Source organism: Primulina huaijiensis, chromosome 12 (genome assembly GCF_012295235.1).
Source record: "Primulina huaijiensis isolate GDHJ02 chromosome 12, ASM1229523v2, whole genome shotgun sequence".
In the NCBI taxonomy this organism is placed as follows: domain Eukaryota; kingdom Viridiplantae; phylum Streptophyta; class Magnoliopsida; order Lamiales; family Gesneriaceae; genus Primulina; species Primulina huaijiensis.
The window spans coordinates 2,412,701-2,429,595 of NC_133317.1; the positions used below are offsets into that span (position 1 = coordinate 2,412,701).

At 36.5% G+C, this 16,895-nt stretch overlaps 2 protein-coding genes and 1 long non-coding RNA gene across 7 annotated transcripts; 2 read left to right on the top strand and 1 right to left on the bottom strand.

The window, feature by feature from the left end:
• The first annotated feature begins 365 nt into the window (after positions 1 to 365).
• On the top strand, positions 366 to 8,508 carry LOC140989332 (uncharacterized). Of its 5 annotated transcripts, none has more exons than XM_073458526.1 (17): positions 371 to 577; positions 658 to 698; positions 1,207 to 1,706; positions 2,068 to 2,308; positions 2,814 to 3,091; positions 3,259 to 3,417; positions 3,601 to 4,362; positions 4,457 to 4,548; positions 4,925 to 4,987; positions 5,074 to 5,162; positions 5,249 to 5,323; positions 5,603 to 6,250; positions 6,488 to 6,562; positions 6,725 to 6,795; positions 6,906 to 6,963; positions 7,173 to 7,386; positions 7,587 to 8,508. In XM_073458526.1, the coding sequence occupies exons 3-17, from the start codon at positions 1,294 to 1,296 to the stop codon at positions 8,243 to 8,245; spliced, it is 3,897 nt and encodes a 1,298-aa protein (XP_073314627.1). In that variant the 5' UTR covers positions 371 to 577; positions 658 to 698; positions 1,207 to 1,293; the 3' UTR covers positions 8,246 to 8,508. The 5 variants fall into 5 exon arrangements, with proteins under 5 accessions (XP_073314629.1, XP_073314627.1, XP_073314631.1 ...); XM_073458529.1 differs by having other exon boundaries at positions 375 to 526; XM_073458528.1 differs by lacking the exon at positions 658 to 698 and having other exon boundaries at positions 366 to 526.
• A 2,237-nt stretch (positions 8,509 to 10,745) lies between these two features.
• LOC140989926 (uncharacterized) lies at positions 10,746 to 14,014 on the bottom strand. Its single transcript, XM_073459464.1, has 5 exons — positions 13,710 to 14,014; positions 13,251 to 13,383; positions 12,107 to 12,351; positions 11,430 to 11,601; positions 10,746 to 11,115 (listed from the first exon to the last, which is right to left on the bottom strand). The coding sequence occupies exons 1-5, from the start codon at positions 13,829 to 13,831 to the stop codon at positions 10,864 to 10,866; spliced, it is 924 nt and encodes a 307-aa protein (XP_073315565.1). The 5' UTR covers positions 13,832 to 14,014; the 3' UTR covers positions 10,746 to 10,863.
• Positions 14,015 to 14,027: 13 nt separating this feature from the next.
• Positions 14,028 to 16,693, top strand: LOC140989927 (uncharacterized). The gene is made up of 3 exons (XR_012177601.1): positions 14,028 to 14,042; positions 14,732 to 15,554; positions 16,257 to 16,693. It is a non-coding gene; the product is annotated as an uncharacterized lncRNA (long non-coding RNA).
• Positions 16,694 to 16,895: the final 202 nt, after the last annotated feature.

The window sequence follows — 16,895 nt, forward strand, 5'->3', positions numbered from 1 at the left end:
TGGATGTAAATGTAACGTATAACGAGAATTCTAGTAACTATATGATTGGAGGTGTGGTGCGTAATGATGAAAGCATATACTGCTAACTTTCGAGAAGAATATTGATAACCATCTTTCGATTATATTTGCAGAACTTGTAGCAGTCATAGAGGGGCTCAAAATGATGTACGAACGCATGTTGCAAGTCCATCGGATTTCAACTAACTCGCTCTTCTTGACAATACAAATAGTCACCAGCCTCGAGGACGATTTAAGCTACACTGGTGCCATTATTTTGGAAATCAGAACTACACAAGATCTGCCATAAGAAAAAAAAAATTAATGTACTACTATTTTTCGATATTTAACAACTTACCCCCGTAGTTTTCTATTTTCCATTCAGCGGCGCAAGAGTCGTCAGAGCAGAAACAAAGATTAAAGGAGAAGAAATTAATAAGACTCAGTACGCGCTTTTGCAGTCTCTCTCTAGATTTTACCATCTTTCTGTGTTCTCTCTCTTCGATCCCACCACGATCGATGAATGCAGGTTAATATCTTGACAATTCTCGTAGTTGGCGTGATAGAATTGTGCTATGAGGTGCGTAATAAGTTCAAAATTTGGAGGAAAGGGGGATTTATGGATAAACCCTAGTTTTTTGCTTTGCTTGCTTGATGTAGTGTTTTTGAGTTTTGGAATGAACCGTGGAAGTGTCTGACGGGTATGATTTGCGTTATTTATACCTTTAATTTGAGTTTCATCTGCTGAATTTGATGAATTCTCGTTTTTTTTCCATGGCTGATTTTACTTGGAAATGTTGTGCTCAATGCTGTAGTTTATCGGATGGTTATTATTATTTTATGGTTTTTGTTTTATCTTTACTTGTGTTTGTGATTAATCAAGAGTTTATGTTCTCTCATGAGGAGTCTGTTCAGTTCGTTGTGTGAATTGATGGATATTCCTAATGAATGATGGTTGTCATATGTCTTACTTGTTGTGAAGGCGTGAAGCCTGGGGAAAAATCAGATGATAAGAGGACTTTTTATTGCACCATATACGGGATATGGCTGTCAGTTTGTTGAAGAAAAATTTTCCACCCCATTGATTTGTACTTCTATTGCAACTTTTTTTTTAAAAAAATGTTACAAATCATTAAATCTGATGTGATGGACAGAAGATGGGTTACGATTTATGTCTGATTTGGCTGCTTATATGGCTTGTTTTCCTAGGTCTTGTGAGTTTGTGGCTGCTTAAACAGCAGACAAATATTGTCGAAGAGAAAGGATTCTACAAATGTGGAATATAACATTCTAATAATGGCTGGACATGCTAGATATGAATTGACATCAGCAAGCCCTGACTCCAGTTTTTCAGGGAACTATCAAAATGGTCAGAGAAGTTACTCGGGTCCCACTCTGGATAGGCCTTCAAGCTTCAGGGAAAACGCAGAGAGTAGGATGTTTGGTTTTGGGAAGGCAACTCCTAGAGGGAGTGCTACATCTTCAGACATGCCTACACTATCTCAATGCCTGATGTTGGATCCAGTTGTCATTGGAGATAAAAAAAATGCACATTCTGTTGAGTTAAGGAGGGTTCTTGGTTTTTCTGTCGGGAGCAGTTCCGAAGACAATTCTTTTGGTGCTGCTTATCCAAAGAATTTATCTCCATTGGCTGTGGAGGAATTAAAACGACTGAGAACAAATGTTGCAGATTCTTTTGTTAAAGCCAGGTTAATTTTTAACATAATATTTATTATCTTGAGAACGGATGAAGACTTGAATTTTTGGGTCAGTTTCAGTCGAATTTTCTGCCATGTCCATTTCTTTTTTGTTGTCATTATGTCATATAGATGAAAATACCGTCAAATGGTTAACTCTGTTTGAAACATGCGTATTTATATCTTTTGTGTCACTGTACTGGAAATTTCACACTAGAACACTAAATAACATTTGCTGCAAGGGGTATGCTTGAAATGCATTTACGAAATCTAGACATTTTCTTAGGTCATTATTTTTTACGAAATCTAGACAGTTGATTTGGTCATTATTCTTGTTATTTTTAAACTGAAATATTACCTTTTGTTTGGGTAGTGGTAGAGCAAAGAGGTTGGATGAGCATCTGAATAAATTATACAAATATTTTGATGCTATGACCTCTAAGAAGCAGCAGCGTGTTGAACTGATGACCAATGAACGATCAAGTGGTTCAAATTTGAAGATTGGATCCCAGATGCATCGAAATTCATCAGATCTTGGAAATCAGAAATTAGATGATCGATCTAATAATGTTGTTCTTAACAAGCGCATGCGGTCATCAGTTACGGAAACCCGGGTGTGTGATAGCCGTGCATGCTAGTTTTTCCAGAATTTTCTAGTTAAGATGATATTTTTTAACAGAACACTTGAGTCTTTATCTTGACAACTCTCGATGGCAATGCCTATTTGTCACAGAGCATATTTATCTGGGTTAAAAACAACTTTTTTGGTGGGAAGAGTATGCCACTATTTTACATTGTTTAGCACATCTCATCTCAGAGATTTATGCCTTTCTTCCTCTTGAGATGTATTCTAACATTAGCCATGGAAATGTTATTTCAGTTTTGCTTGAATCTGTGGCAGACATTTCTATGCAGGAAAACCAGCCAAGAAATGCTCAAAAGGAAAAAGAAAGAAAAAAAATCCATGCAGAAAGTAGTATCATGTTTTCTTCTGACATTGTTTTACCTCATAAACGTTTTTCTTATGTTTCAGTGGTTATGAATTATGTTGCCGTGGACATAACATTTTCCTGTTTTATTTAATTTGTCGAAATAGTGTAAGACTCTTCCCATTTTCAGGTTGAATCCCGAAATAATGGAGTACCACGATCATCTTTGGTGGCAAAAGAAAGAGAGCTTGTTAAATATAATAATGCAAATCCTGATATGGCTGAAGAAAAGATAAGGAGATTGCCTGCTAGTGGAGAAGGCTGGGACAAAAGAATGAAAAGGAAACGTTCAGTTGGTGCTGTATTCTCTAGATCTATTGACAGTGACGGGGAAGTTAAACGACCTATGCGTCATAAGCTTACAAGTGACTCTAGTCTGCAGGTCTCTGATTCTAATATTGGTTTCAGGTCAGTAATAGTTGGTGTGCTTATTCTGCCTGTTATTAGGCCAGCCCTGGTTTTCTCCGGTGAAATGAATAATTCTGACTCGAGGCATGATTTTCTTTAAAGAATTCCTTTTGTATCTATTATTTAGTTTTAGTGTCTAAAGTTCTATCCTGGAAACTTACTTCCAGATCTGGGGCGTCTAGTGGCGGTAAGAAAGTGGATTCTACATCTCCTGCTGTCTCTAATGCTCGGGCAACAATTAAAAATGATCAAGAAAAATCTGCACTCTCAAAGGATTTTTCCATTGGACAAAATAAGGAGCGAGCCTTTGGGAAAGGAAATTTAAAGTATGTGTGTTTCATTTTTTTTAATAATTCAGGAAATTATTGGACGTACCTGTTTTTATAGCTGGTTTGTCTCTAGGAAATCCCCTATTTTTCTATCACTTGATTAGTGGATGGTTTTGATGTTGTTTCTTTTCCTTGAACCGGATGTTTCACACTGGTGCATCTTCTGGATCATTCTATTAGGTTGAACAATCGTGAGGACAACAACACTAATTGTCCTAGTCCAATAGTTAAAGGAAAGGCTGCTAGGGCGCCGCGAAGTGGCTCCACTATTTCAACTAACTCTGCTTCTAACATACCTCGTGTGCTTGGAACTTTGGAGAGTTGGGAACAACCCCAGGGTCTAAGCAAGGCCCCTTCAGTTTCTGGGGTTAACAATCGCAAGCGTGCTTTGCCTGCAGGATCGTCTTCTCCACCTATTACTCAATGGGGTGGTCAGAGACCAAATAAGAATTCTCGAACGAGGAGGACTAACCTTATGCCTGTGAACCACGATGAAGTGCAGATACCGTTTGAAGCATGTTCTCCTTCAAGTTTTGGTCCTCGTTTAAGCACTGCAGCGACCAATCTCTCCAAGAGTACATCGAATGTAAACCAAAATTTTAAAGCTAAACCTGAAAGTGTTCTGTCTCCTTCCAGATTGTCTGACAGTGAAGAATCTGGTGCTGTTGAAAACAGAGATAAAGAGAGAGGTATTGGGAATGGAGGCATGGAGGAAAAGGCTGCAAATGCTGGTATGAATGTGACACCTTCTGTAATTCCTGTGGAAAAGAATAAAAACATTGTCAAAAAAGAAATTGGTGATGGTGTGCGGAGGCAAGAGCGTAGTGGAAGGGTCTCAGCTTTTTCTAGGGAAAGCATTTCACCGCTGAGAGAGAAGGTGGATAATGTGATGCCAGTCAAGCCTCCGCGTAATGTGAGGTCTGTTTCTGACAAGAATGGAAGGTAACAAACGATTTTTATAGCACCGAAACTGACTTCTATATATAAGGTTTCTAGTTTTTTCATTCTCGTGATGAATATTTCTGTACTTCTACAGCAAGTCAGGTCGTCGTTTGAAGAAGCTTGCAGATCGCAGAGGTTTCCCTCGTCTTGGCCATTTAGCAAATGGGGGCTCGCCTGATTGTAGTGGTATACCTTAAAAGAATTTTCTTTAAACTTGATTCAATTTTAGCAATCCAAGTTTTGATGGGAATAAGTCCACATACCGGTCTCGTTGTCCATTTTTTTCTGCCTCTGTGGCTTTGTAAGGGATGTGCTGCTTGCTTATGTAAACTCTAATGCCCTTGGTTTTTGGAGATTTGTGATTGTTTGCTGTTCTCTGCGTGGTTTTATGATTGCTGAGTCTCTAGAACAGTATTAGTCTGGAGTTAATTTAGTTTTTTTAGGGTCCGAGGTATTAAGTTTCAGCATCACTTACATGCTTTTAGCTGAGAAAAGAGGGAGAAACAATTCGATTGGTTGATTAAAATTCTGAATTCCTAGTTACTAACGCATGACTTTTCAGGGGAATCTGAGGACGACCATGAGGAGCTTTTAGAAGCTGCAAATTTGTCTTACAATTCTAGCTGTATGTGCAATTTTTTTGGTTTCATACTGACATTAATTTTCCATGTCTACTGGAAGTGATTTACGGTCATTTTTTTCTTGATGCAGTGAATGCGTGTTCGAGTGAGTTCTGGAAGACCGTTGAGCCCTTGTTTGCTTCAATGAGTGAAGAGGAAAAATCCTACTTAATACTGCAGGTTTTGACTTTAATGTTTTCATAGATTGTTCTGTTTTTGGTCTATGTTAATTCTGAAATTTTTTCTATTTTGTTTTGAACTACCAGGTGAAACTGGCTGAAGAGTCATGTGGATGTCTGTCTCAAAACTGTTGTCATGGCAATAATCTTCATGTGAGATTGGTTTGTAGTTGCAATATCTTATCTTATTTTCTTGCGCACCCTTATTCATGAATTTCTTTGGCGTGTTTCATTTTGCATTTTTCAATTGAATAATTCAGCGCATCCTCTTCAAAAGGAGATAAACATTTGTGCACTTGATTGAGCACTTTTTCTTGCACTAGCGTGTCTTTGTCTATCTAATATGTTATGCTAGATCCTTGGAAAGAAAAATTAGTCCGAGTCTATGTAATTCTATGAATCTGCTTCATAGTGTTTAAAAGCATACCAATCTTGTATCAGGATTGCTTTGGCCAAGATGAGATTTGTTCATCTGATGTCTTCTCTTGCGAAATAAGTAGACACATGAAGAAAGAAATTTGGTCGAAGGACTCATTGGATAAGGCAGAATTTGTACAACAATTTCAGAATTCTTCTTTATTTCAGTATCCAAGTGAGCAGAAAGAATATGAGATTTCTACTCCATTTTATCAGAGGGTTCTATCTGCTTTAATTGTGGAAGTTGACATTGAAGAATGTGAAGAAACTGGATTTGGAAGACCTAGGAGTTCAATTAATGATACATGTCTCTTCATTGGCAGCGAAAGTAAACAAATGGATATGCTCGAATTCTGTGAGCCAATACTTGGTTCTCAAACTCAGAAAAATGGGAATCCACATACTGTTTTTTCCTGTAACAGAAATAGAGATTTCAATAGTCGCCCTAGTGCTAGAGATCATCTCTGTAATGGCGATCTGTTTCAAAAGGATGGTGAATATTTGCATTCAGAGATTGAAGTGTCGGTCAGATTCACAAGAGGCGATTATATTCCACCAAAATTTCCTGCAAATAATTGTAATGTTTTTCCCATTGATTGTGCATACAAGCAGATGTCCATTGATGAAAAGATTGTACTAGAATTGCAGAGCATCGGACTTCTGGAATCCATCGTAAGTCTACTATTTTGGGGGAATGTGGTGATTGATACTTTCATCTTTAAGTGAAAATGTCAGTGATACGTTTTCATTACCCTCCACCTGCTTCTTCTGTTAGCGTTCATTGACTTCTCTGTATGAATTGCACAATTTGAAAGATATACTGCAAATTTGAATTATATAATGTATTTTGTTACGCTTTGAACTGGCATTTTTTCTAATATGCAATTCTTATTTGTTTCTATGTCGCAGCCTGATTTAGATGATAAAGAAGACGAGCCAATTAACCAGGATATTGTTCAGTTAGAGAGGGGACTTAATGAAAAGGTCATCTTGCATCAGACCATTTTAATAAATTCCCTTTTTTAGTGATTATGCCAGAGTTATTGCTTCCTCGGTTTCCTTTGTCATATGGATAATTATGTTACATCATTCATTTTCCATTAGTTACTGAGTGTGCATTTTCGCAATTTGTGCTCCATGCTTCAGAACGGAAAGAAGAAGATGTCCTTGGATAAAATATGCAAGGCTGTTCGAGAAGCCAAGAATGACGGAAGATGGTAAAATACTACGTATTGAACTCCTTCATGAGCATTAGGTGTCACTAACGAGATAAAATAATGTTTGAATCATGTAATAAGACCTACATTTTTGTTGGTTATGCATGCAGTGAACCTGAGCAGGTTGCGATGGACAGACTTATTGAGTTGTCATACAAGAAACTTTTGGTGAGTGTTGATTACTTTGAGCCTTTCCCTTGCCTGGCCTCAAAGGACTTAAAGCTGTATTGACACGTACATTTTTCATTAAACTGCAATTTGTACAAGGCTTTTTTAGTCATTTTACTCTTTAGAAATATATATATGTTTTAGTTTTTTCGTAAAACATAGCTTTTTTCCTAGATTAAAATTGAATTTTATTTTGGAATGATTGGCAGGCTACCAAAGGAAGCTTTGCTTCTAAACATGGGATTGCTAAAGTGTCGAAACAATTTGCTTTGGCTTTTGTCAAGAGGTCCCTCGCAAGATGTCGGATGTTTGAAGATTTAGGCGCTAGCTGTTTTTCTGAGCCTCCGTTTCGAGAAATTATTCACGCTACTCCACCTCGGTCCAATGAAACAGAGCCCCTTTCTAACCTGGGAGTTGCAAAGGGTAAGTCAGCGCTTAAATCTTTTACAACTTAGCATCGGACATTTTCGTAAAATAGTGCTATGGCAAGTTGGTTATATGGATTTGCACTCCTTTTGTCTGTTCTCTGCTTATATTTTTCTGAATTTTGTTTATTTCTAAAGAATGTTCTTTTAACATTGTTCTACACTATTTAACAGACTATTCTTTTGATGGATATGCAGATGGTATTTCATCGGATGCTTTTGCAACTTTGACTAATCAATCTGATCATGCATTTGCTAAAAAAGGGCCCATATCGAACAGAGGGAAGAAAAAAGAAGCATTGCTTGATGTTGGGGGGGATGCCTTTAGAGCCACGCCTGCTTTTGGCAGTTTGGGTGGTGCGAAGGGCAAGAGAAGTGAAAGGGACAGAGATAGAGACACTTCAACCAGAAACACCGTCACCAAAGCTGGGCGGGCAACTATGGCCAGCTCTAAAGGTGACCGGAAAACAAAATCGAAGCCCAAGCAGAAAACTGCTCAACTTTGTACATCAGGTAATGGGTTTGTTAATAAACTCACAGACGCCACAAATCCGATCTGTACCTTGGCCAGCGGTTCTGGTGACTCAGGCAACGATATTGGCAACAGGAAACGAGACGTTAGATTTAAATCGACAGGTAATATCCCCCCAAGTTCAGCAAAAGAAACAAAAGAATCAGCGGACGCCACAAACTTGTCATTAAATGATATCAACGGTATGGAGGATCTAGGCATTGATTCTGAGGTTGGTGTGCCACAGGATTTCAATTCTTGGTTCAGTTTGGATGAGGAAGTGGGCCAAGAACATGATTTTATTGGCCTACCGACTCCTATGGATGAGCTTGCAGATATATTTTGATTGTAGCATTGCCTTGTACAGCTTTTGCGTATATAGTTGACTGGCTAGCAGCGCCTTCTTTTTTTTCCGTTCGAGGAGTGAAGGGGTAGAGTAGGGTATGGTTGCAGTTTTTAAGATATGTCCTGGCCCAATTGGGCAGTTGTAATTATGCAATTCTTTTCCTGTACCCCGCTAGAACGTTAGAATATCTTAGTTTTCCATTTATCCCTGAATTTTTTTGGGAATAAACACTATAACTCCTGTGGCATCTAATTTATCATCTCATTTTTGTACTGATAATTTCTTATGTCTAAGGTTCAATATTGAAATAATTTCAGAAGTTTTCCAGATTGTTGACTTCCTCACACTACGAGTGAAACCGGCATTCAATGCAGGCCGAAGCATCTGGTTGCCGGGTTGGGTCGCCGGCTCTCTTGTCATCGGGTCATCAACTTTCTCGACTTGTTATAATTTTCACCGTCCAATAACCAATTTGGTCTCAAGGTAAGGAATAACGAGTTACGCCAAAAAAAAAGGATTTTAGTTGTAAGATATCTAATTATCGGAAATAAGATTGAGTAGCGATTCCGAAGGAATTGGAGATTTTTTCGATGATCTATGTTGTGTTGAAGGGATATCTATTTACGGAGAACCAGGAACGGTTGTGGGGGACGCACACGATGTTTAAATAAGGAGCAAAATTGTAAAATAGAATTATACTAATAAAAAAAAATTGTGTGCGAGCATTGTGTTGTGAATGCATGTTCATCTATATCTATGTATTCACAAACTTTTCACACTATTCTAGTGATTTTTTATTTTTTTTTCATCTTCCGTCTTCTAATAAAACGAACATGAAGTACGTGCCAACTATATAATATATATACTAAAAATTAAAAATTTTAATATATGAAATCAAATACACAGTTAAATGAGATAATATTAGCAGTGGATGTCGAACAAAGTCAATCATCAAACTTATAATTCTCATACTAAATAAATTATAATTATCATAGTCTATAATCTATCATATATATTTGCTGAAAAGTAACTTAAATTAAAATGTGTGGTTATTAAATCCTTGAACTTATTGTTTATATTTTGGTCCTTATGTTTGAATTTGTCGAAATCTCATATTTCTTGTATATTATTTAACATGAAACATTTTCCTGTACAATTCCAATAAATAGATATAAACATTTATTATTCAAATAAACTCCTAGTAAATATATGTAATATAACTCAATGAAGACAACCTTACATAACATTTCTCGGCAAGCAATTCATTTAAGATGAATTTGTATAATTAAATTGGACGAAAATGGACACATTTATTATATTTTAATTTATTAATAATTTAATGTTACTTTGGGCAAATTTGATGACATCCAAAATTGAGCATAATAGAAATTCAATTTCCCTGGTGCATTTGCCATTTAGACTCGTAGCCATGTTCCATTATCCTAAATTTTATATTCCATTTTCCTGAGTTTTGGCACCCATTTTCCATCAAATATCCATGCAATTAATTTAAACAACACACTTTTATATCTAGAATAGATATATCAATCTTATGAGGTTAACTTCACAAATACAACGATGTTTTGAAAACTAATTAAATTATTGTGCTTAATGGGTTAAATTAAAAAATATATACACCAATTAAATGAATAAGCGATACATTGATTTCCACAAATTCGATACCTCAAATTTAACCCTAAATTTTCCACCCTTTTTCACTCAATATTCATTCAATTAATACAAACAATACATAGTTTTTGGGCAAAATAATAAAAACACAATACAAAAACTTTGCCCATTATTCATAAAAGTAAATAGATATTCTATTTTCTCACCATCTTTCTGTTATTTTAAATTCATATTTATTTCAATTTATGTTTTCAACTAAAATAGTTTATTCAACAAATTTTTTCTACACACTTTGAATTTTAAAAAAAATAAAAAACTTTGACATAATGAATTTTGTTGAGATAAAACGCTTACCATTAATCCAAAAACTATAGTTGTTAGCCCATACGCAACTTTATTTTTCTTATACTCGTGGCAACATAGATGGCACAAACTTGAGTGCTAATGGATCGAACTGTTAGGCCATGAGTCTAGGGAGGTGCGTGTCTATCTGCTGGAGCTGTCTCATTTCTCTTAGAAATCAGTATTACACTTTCTCTAAAGTCGGTCATGTCCCTAACAGAGAAAATATTACTCGTTAAGATCTGACATCACTCTTTTATGGCCCACCAAGTCAACTAGATCAAACGACGCAATGTCAACGATTTGATGCACGAAAACTTCCCAAAAAATCACTCATCCCAGTATTACTTTCATTCATCCATGCTTAACCCAACAAACTTTATTTTGCACATGTGTTTCTATGCATTGGATGATAGGGATTTAATATGTATTTTCCAATCTCGAATATGATTGTTGTTATTTTTTAGGTAACAATGACAAATATGTTAAGGTAACTCTCCGATTCACAAGTCTTTTATGATCTAGCAGATATATATGATCAGTATGTTATATTTCACAACCATTACATATGTTTTTGGACAGTCCACGTTGCAGCATTTGCCTTCACAGACTCTATTATACAATAGATATGTCAGCCAAAATCATACTTATAACTCCGAAAACCTGACTTCCTCCTCATAGTCACCATTTTTGAATTCAAGATGGTTTCTGTATAAATCAAGGGATAACCTGTCCAGCTTACGCTGAACCGGTACAAGATCCTCGACATTCAAAAATATGAAACTCGAATTTGGAAGATGGAGCCCCATGTTGTACACGCCCTTGTCAAATTCAGTCTGTTTTAGCGTGCTCTTGTAACTAGAGATGGCCGTTCTTGGATGGCCTCTGGCAATGGATAACTGTAGCAAGAAATGAAACGCCCCTTGATCAAGAACCAATCAATATGGTTTGACAATAAAATCAAACACTTCGCAGTATAGACCAACTAGTGAACATAGAAAGGACTATTTAAAAATCGACAAACTGATTAGATCATGCAGCCTGAGGTTTGTTACCTGACACAAATAAATTATTGTAATAAAAGAACTCGGAAAAAACTATATCTTTTCAGCAAAAAGGGACTGGTACTACATATTAATTTATCTAGAAAAGAATACCACCTTCTATAATTTTGAATTGAAAATAAAAATAACGGGAAACTCTGAAAACTAACCGAATGGTGTTGGTCCAGTTCTAGTAGCCAGAATTTCCAATCTTTCAACTCTATTCCCGCAACTTTGGCAGATATGTTTTCCCAACCCGTATGGTGGAATTCAACATCATCCAACTTGTAACCTACACCAGTACCTAAGGCCTTGACATAAGCTTCTTTCAGACACCAATATCTGCAAAATTGACAACTTCACAGTGAAAAGGTTTTCATTTTCTGAGTGTCATCCTTTTGATTACTTAAAAAAGAGTCACGATAGCAATAATTTCACCCACTGTCATGTCTAATTACTTATGTGCCACAATAATTGATGCATAGCATTAGGGTTACTGATGATTTGAACAATTTATCATCGCCGTTATGGATTTTGGTACAACACCAAATATTCAGGTCCTACAATTTAATTGTTTGCTAGACATGCTTTCACATCTCAATGTTTCACAATTGGGTTCCAAATTCTCTTCATATCAATTAGATTGAAGGAAAACAGAAGGTGATACCAAATGGGAATGATTAGATGTTAAAGTTACATGATTATAATTTATTTGTCCAAAGAAGTATCTCAATGTTGAATGGTTTATAAAGACAAAGATTTCTAAATAAAATAAACAAGTTGTTACTACTTACTACACTCGGGAAGTTTCAAATAACTCAAGGATTTAAAATTAAAATTAGCATACCTGTAAAATATTTTCAGCTTCTCATCCGAAGAACCACCACTGATAATATGATACCATTCTAAACTAGAGAAGTATGAAGAGAAGTTTTGAATGAACTCCTGAGCTGTTTCATTTGTAGGAATGGAATGAGAAACGATATCCAAACCCACAAGGCATAAAGGTTCTGATGCTATTGCAACGTAGTCGCCATGATGGGATGCATTAAAATTAAAATTTGGAAATCCAATCTCCGTGTTTTCACAAACCTAGCAAAAATAAATACTGAAACTTTATACACACACACACACTTATGTATAATATATTAATGTATTGTGGTGGTGAGTATGCATGATATCTTGCTGTTTACAAACACAGCAAAAAAAAAAAGACGAAAACCTTACCAACCAGTTCCTATTCATTCATGGAGAGATTCCCTTTTCAACAAATTACACTGAAAAGTTTAAATAAGCTCTCGTCCAGAATGATTATGGAAAGGGTAAATTACTAGGCCAGAATATCCAGCTCAAAACATCATGCCAAGACCTTGGAAAGGGTAAATGAATCCTATGATGATTCATTCAGCCTTTGAGCATTTCATCACACAATATTAGCTAAATATCCCACATTTCATGGAGAATAATAATAATGGATAGCTATTGGCTCTCTTTACACTCGGATTTCAGAAGGGGAAACGTCAGAGGCCCTTTCCAGATTTCAAGTTATCTTTTTCCGTAATCTTCTGATATTTCATTAGAGGTAACCACAAGAAAGCAGGAGCAGTCCACTTCGAATAGGAGTGACAAGATGGCAGTTCACCTTGAGATTTCATGATAGTCCTTATGGGATTGAGAGATTTGAAATGACGTGGCGCTTATTAAAGTTGGTTTTCTAATTTTCCTAAGATGCACATCCTAAGAAAGCAACTCAAAGACCATGACATTTTCTTAGCGATCAAGCTTCCATTCATTTTTCTCTTCTTCTTTTCGTCATATCAACGAAAGATAGAGAATAAGAAGACCCAGCTTGTAATAGATGAAACTAGTTGATTTGTGTTTAGGTAAATCATCATCCTTAAACATCAATAGTTTTATCCCCATCATGCACAAAAAATTGAAGCTTAGCACAAGCCAGAAGTAACAATACTTTGATCAAGGCGTTAATATACCAAATAAGGTTTTCCCTCCACCGTGCGCCGAATGATGATTTCATCAAATGCGATCCCTAGTATTTGATGAACAAGGGCATACTGCAACAACCGGCTTACTAGAGCACGTTTTTGATCCTCCAATTTCACAAACCTGATAAATCAAAGAATCACCAACTAATACATTGTCATCCTCTTAACATGAAATAAGAATCGTTCGACAGTTCTTACTCCATTACAAGATTTTCTTTTTACTCTGTGAACGACAAGAACAGGAGTTTTCTTTTTTTAAAATGGACAAAAACCAACAAAAAGGATCATGGCCGATTTAAGATTCTAGCTCATGGAGACTGGATGTATTTTCAGAACAAACACGTCAAATTCGAAATTCTGTGTCCAAGGAGCCGTACACAGTAATCTCTTTACACAAAGCAAAATAGTTGAATAAACTGAGAAAATGGAAAAAGGCATAAAAATTACCTGTTGATGGAGGAGTGCTCATGCTGAGGAAGAAGGGAAATGAAAAATGACAAGTGATTGACAGAAGGCTTCCACTTGGATATGTCAACAACCCATCTCTGAACCCCCTTTGCCACTTCCATTTTCTTGATTTCTCTATTTTTTAAAAAAGAACTAACTGTTTGTGCGCACCTGATTTCACAGTTTATTACGTTCTTGTTTTTAACGGCAGAAGCTTTCAGTCTATATGGAGTTCGAGCCACAGTCCTATGGGTCCTCTCGTGGGATTATTTCAGTTCCAGCGTTGAATAACAGTCCCTTTTCTTCGGTAAATAAATACACGTTTACGGCTGCGTTTGGTTGTCTTGATTAGGTGCGTTTATTATTTTTAACCCACCGAATCTCATGTTTGATACGTTTTTTATTTAACCAAGTCAATCCCTCTATGAATGATTATGTTATATTAGATGAGTTAAAATAATAACTAAGCATCCCCTAAGATTATTTATCTCACTCCTAATCTATCATATTTTTCCAATTTTACCCTTCTCATAAATCCAAACTCACCACCATTTCTCTCTACCGACCGCCGGACCGCCGCCTCCCGCCTGCCGACCGCCGCTGCCGCTGCCTCCTGCCGCCGACCGCCACCGCCGCCTACCGTCGCAAAAATGGAATGACAATTTTGTCAATTCATCAAAAGAATCTTAATTATCTCATTCTTAATAATCATACCAAACACAATATTATTTTATCATTATCTACTTCAATCATTCTTTTTATCATTTCTCTCTTAATCTGCCGCCGTCGCAGTCGCCTGTAGCCGTCGATCGCTGCCAGCAACCACACCGCCGCCGACCGCCGCAAAAATGGAATGACAATTTTGTCAATTCATCAAAAGATTTATAATTATCTTATTCTTAATAATCATATCAAACACAATATTATTTTATCATTATCTACTTCAATCATTTTTTTTATCATTTCTCTCTTAATCATTTCATTATTTTATCCACCAACCAAACGTAGCAGTAGATTTATAGACTCAGAGAAGAAAAGGTATTTCGCGTGTAGTTGAGGGGGCAAAGTGCAATTCGCAATCATTTTTGTGGGTAGATTTTGGAAAAATTCGCCGACCTCGATTACCTATTGGCGTGACAGCTCGAAGCGATCACAAAGTCTCCTCCTTTGTTCGTTCTAATCTTTATCTGTGAGTTCGATGCCGACTCCGAATCGTCCTCTCCATTCCTGTTGACTCAAACATTACAGTTTTCAAGAAGAAAATTTTCGACGCACGATTGTCAATCGATTTAAGAAAAATAATGGGTGTCGGTATATCTTTCCTCATAGGCCTAAAGGCAGCAACTTTATTTATTTTATTTGCATCTCTTAGAAATTTCGGCTTCACTTTGGTATCAATACCAGTTTTGTATGCATCTTTAGTATCATTATTGGTTGCAATTGCTTCCCATCCTTCCATAAATCTACCGATGCTTCTAGGAAAAGGTTCAGATGGGAAGTTCCCAATTTGGTCTTTGGTTATGTTCAGTCCTTTTTTATATTTCGTGAGAGCATTTTCGGCTGTTAGAAGATTTACTAGTGGAGAGGATCCGTACAGTAAGATCAGTGAAGGTCTGTATGTAGGAGGTTGGCCTTATTCACCAGGTAAGTTGCCACCGGGTAATCTGGCTATAATTGATTGCACATGTGAGTTGCCCAGGAAAATCGAGGTTTCAGGGCATGCATATTTTTGCATTCCTACATGGGATACACGGGCGCCTCAGCCGGGCGATATTGAGTCTGCGGTGAAATGGGCTTGTCGAAAGATTGCTCAGAAAACTCCTATTTTTGTTCATTGCGCATATGGTATGATATTAAGGGCCAGTTGTTAGAAAATCGTGAATTGCTAGTTCATTGAGAGTATTTTTCATTTTATTTCATATTACTTCATCATGATGTTTTCTGACTTCTGCTGGATTTGAATAATTAGCTGGTGGGGTTGGTTTGCTTTTTCAGCTTCGATACCCTGATAATACCCACCAAGGAAAAAAAAGTACACAGTTCCGCCTGTGAATTGTATATGTTTCATGTTTTTTCTTCTCTAGGATATTATGCTATTGAACATTAAAAATGAGATGCAATAAGTTTAAAGAGAAAAGGTTTTTATCGCTTGTGCATGGAAAAAGATGGATAGACTTAGCATACTGGTTGTTTTAGGCTTTTTGAAAGTTGACTTGTTTTGAGAACGATACCAGAGTTTCTTCATTCAAATGAAAGATTAGGCTAGGCTTATGTTATGTTCCAGAAAGACGGTGAACAGGCTTTCATTGATTCCAAAATTTGGTTTGAGCCTCTGCAATTATCTATCTTTTGGCCTGAATTATGACCGGTTCTTGTTCAGTTTTCCCCCTCGGCACAAAATATTTATGCCTATCAAGGTTTTTTTCGTTTACTTCGAATGAGATTATTGTGTTTGCTTTGTTACCGTGGTGAATTAATTCTAGTCCAAAAGCTGAAAACATTTGCACATCGATGAATTTGGTACTTATCATTTTTATCATGCTTTAGGACATGGACGAAGCGTTGCGGTAATGTGTGCTCTGTTGGTGGCTCTCGGATTAGCAGAAGATTGGAAAAGCGCCGAAAAATTAATTCGTGAAAAAAGGCCTTGCATTCGTATGAATGCTCTTCACCGTGAGACCTTGGAAGAATGGTCGAAGCATAGGTTGTCACCGTTGAAAAGAAATGGATAGTCTGGCATGAGTTCTGTGATTTTTTCTTGTACTTCTGGACAATCTTGATTACACTGGTAAAGACATTTGAAGTGTGGAATTGTTTCTTCATTTTATTGTAAATTCGAATTGAACTTCGCAAATGTTTGTGTGGAATGCTGTTGGAAAATTTGCTGATGTTTCTTTCTCCGTGAGATGTATACTGGAAAAATGGTTCGAGTGTATTTGTGAGCCTTTTGCACTGGTTCTATATTATTCAATTCTCTTTTGCAATTAACATACTCGATATCACACTTGAACATGTCCCGATATTATTTTTGAACCAGAATGTGAGTTAAAGTTATTTTATTCCATGTTTGCGAGTCATTTATGAGTTTTAATTTATATTTTATAAATATACTTAAAATTGTACGAGCATATATAAAATGTGATAATTAAAATTCGAATGAATCAAATTGAGCTCAAGCTCCAACTT

What these genes read in the sequence shown, in the direction of transcription:
- LOC140989332 (XM_073458528.1), top strand. Translation starts at nt 1,294, where the DNA reads ATGGCTGGACATGCTAGATATGAATTGACATCAGCAAGCCCTGACTCC. An exon ending in CATCAGTTACGGAAACCCGG is followed by an intron (nt 2,309 to 2,813) that starts GTGTGTGATAGC and finishes TCCCATTTTCAG; the next exon opens with GTTGAATCCCGAAATAATGG. An exon ending in GTTTCTGACAAGAATGGAAG is followed by an intron (nt 4,363 to 4,456) that starts GTAACAAACGAT and finishes GTACTTCTACAG; the next exon opens with CAAGTCAGGTCGTCGTTTGA.
- LOC140989926 (XM_073459464.1), bottom strand. Translation starts at nt 13,831, where the DNA reads ATGGAAGTGGCAAAGGGGGTTCAGAGATGGGTTGTTGACATATCCAAG. An exon ending in GAGCACTCCTCCATCAACAG is followed by an intron (nt 13,384 to 13,709) that starts GTAATTTTTATG and finishes TTGATTTATCAG; the next exon opens with GTTTGTGAAATTGGAGGATC. An exon ending in AAGCTGAAAATATTTTACAG is followed by an intron (nt 11,602 to 12,106) that starts GTATGCTAATTT and finishes TCAATTTTGCAG; the next exon opens with ATATTGGTGTCTGAAAGAAG.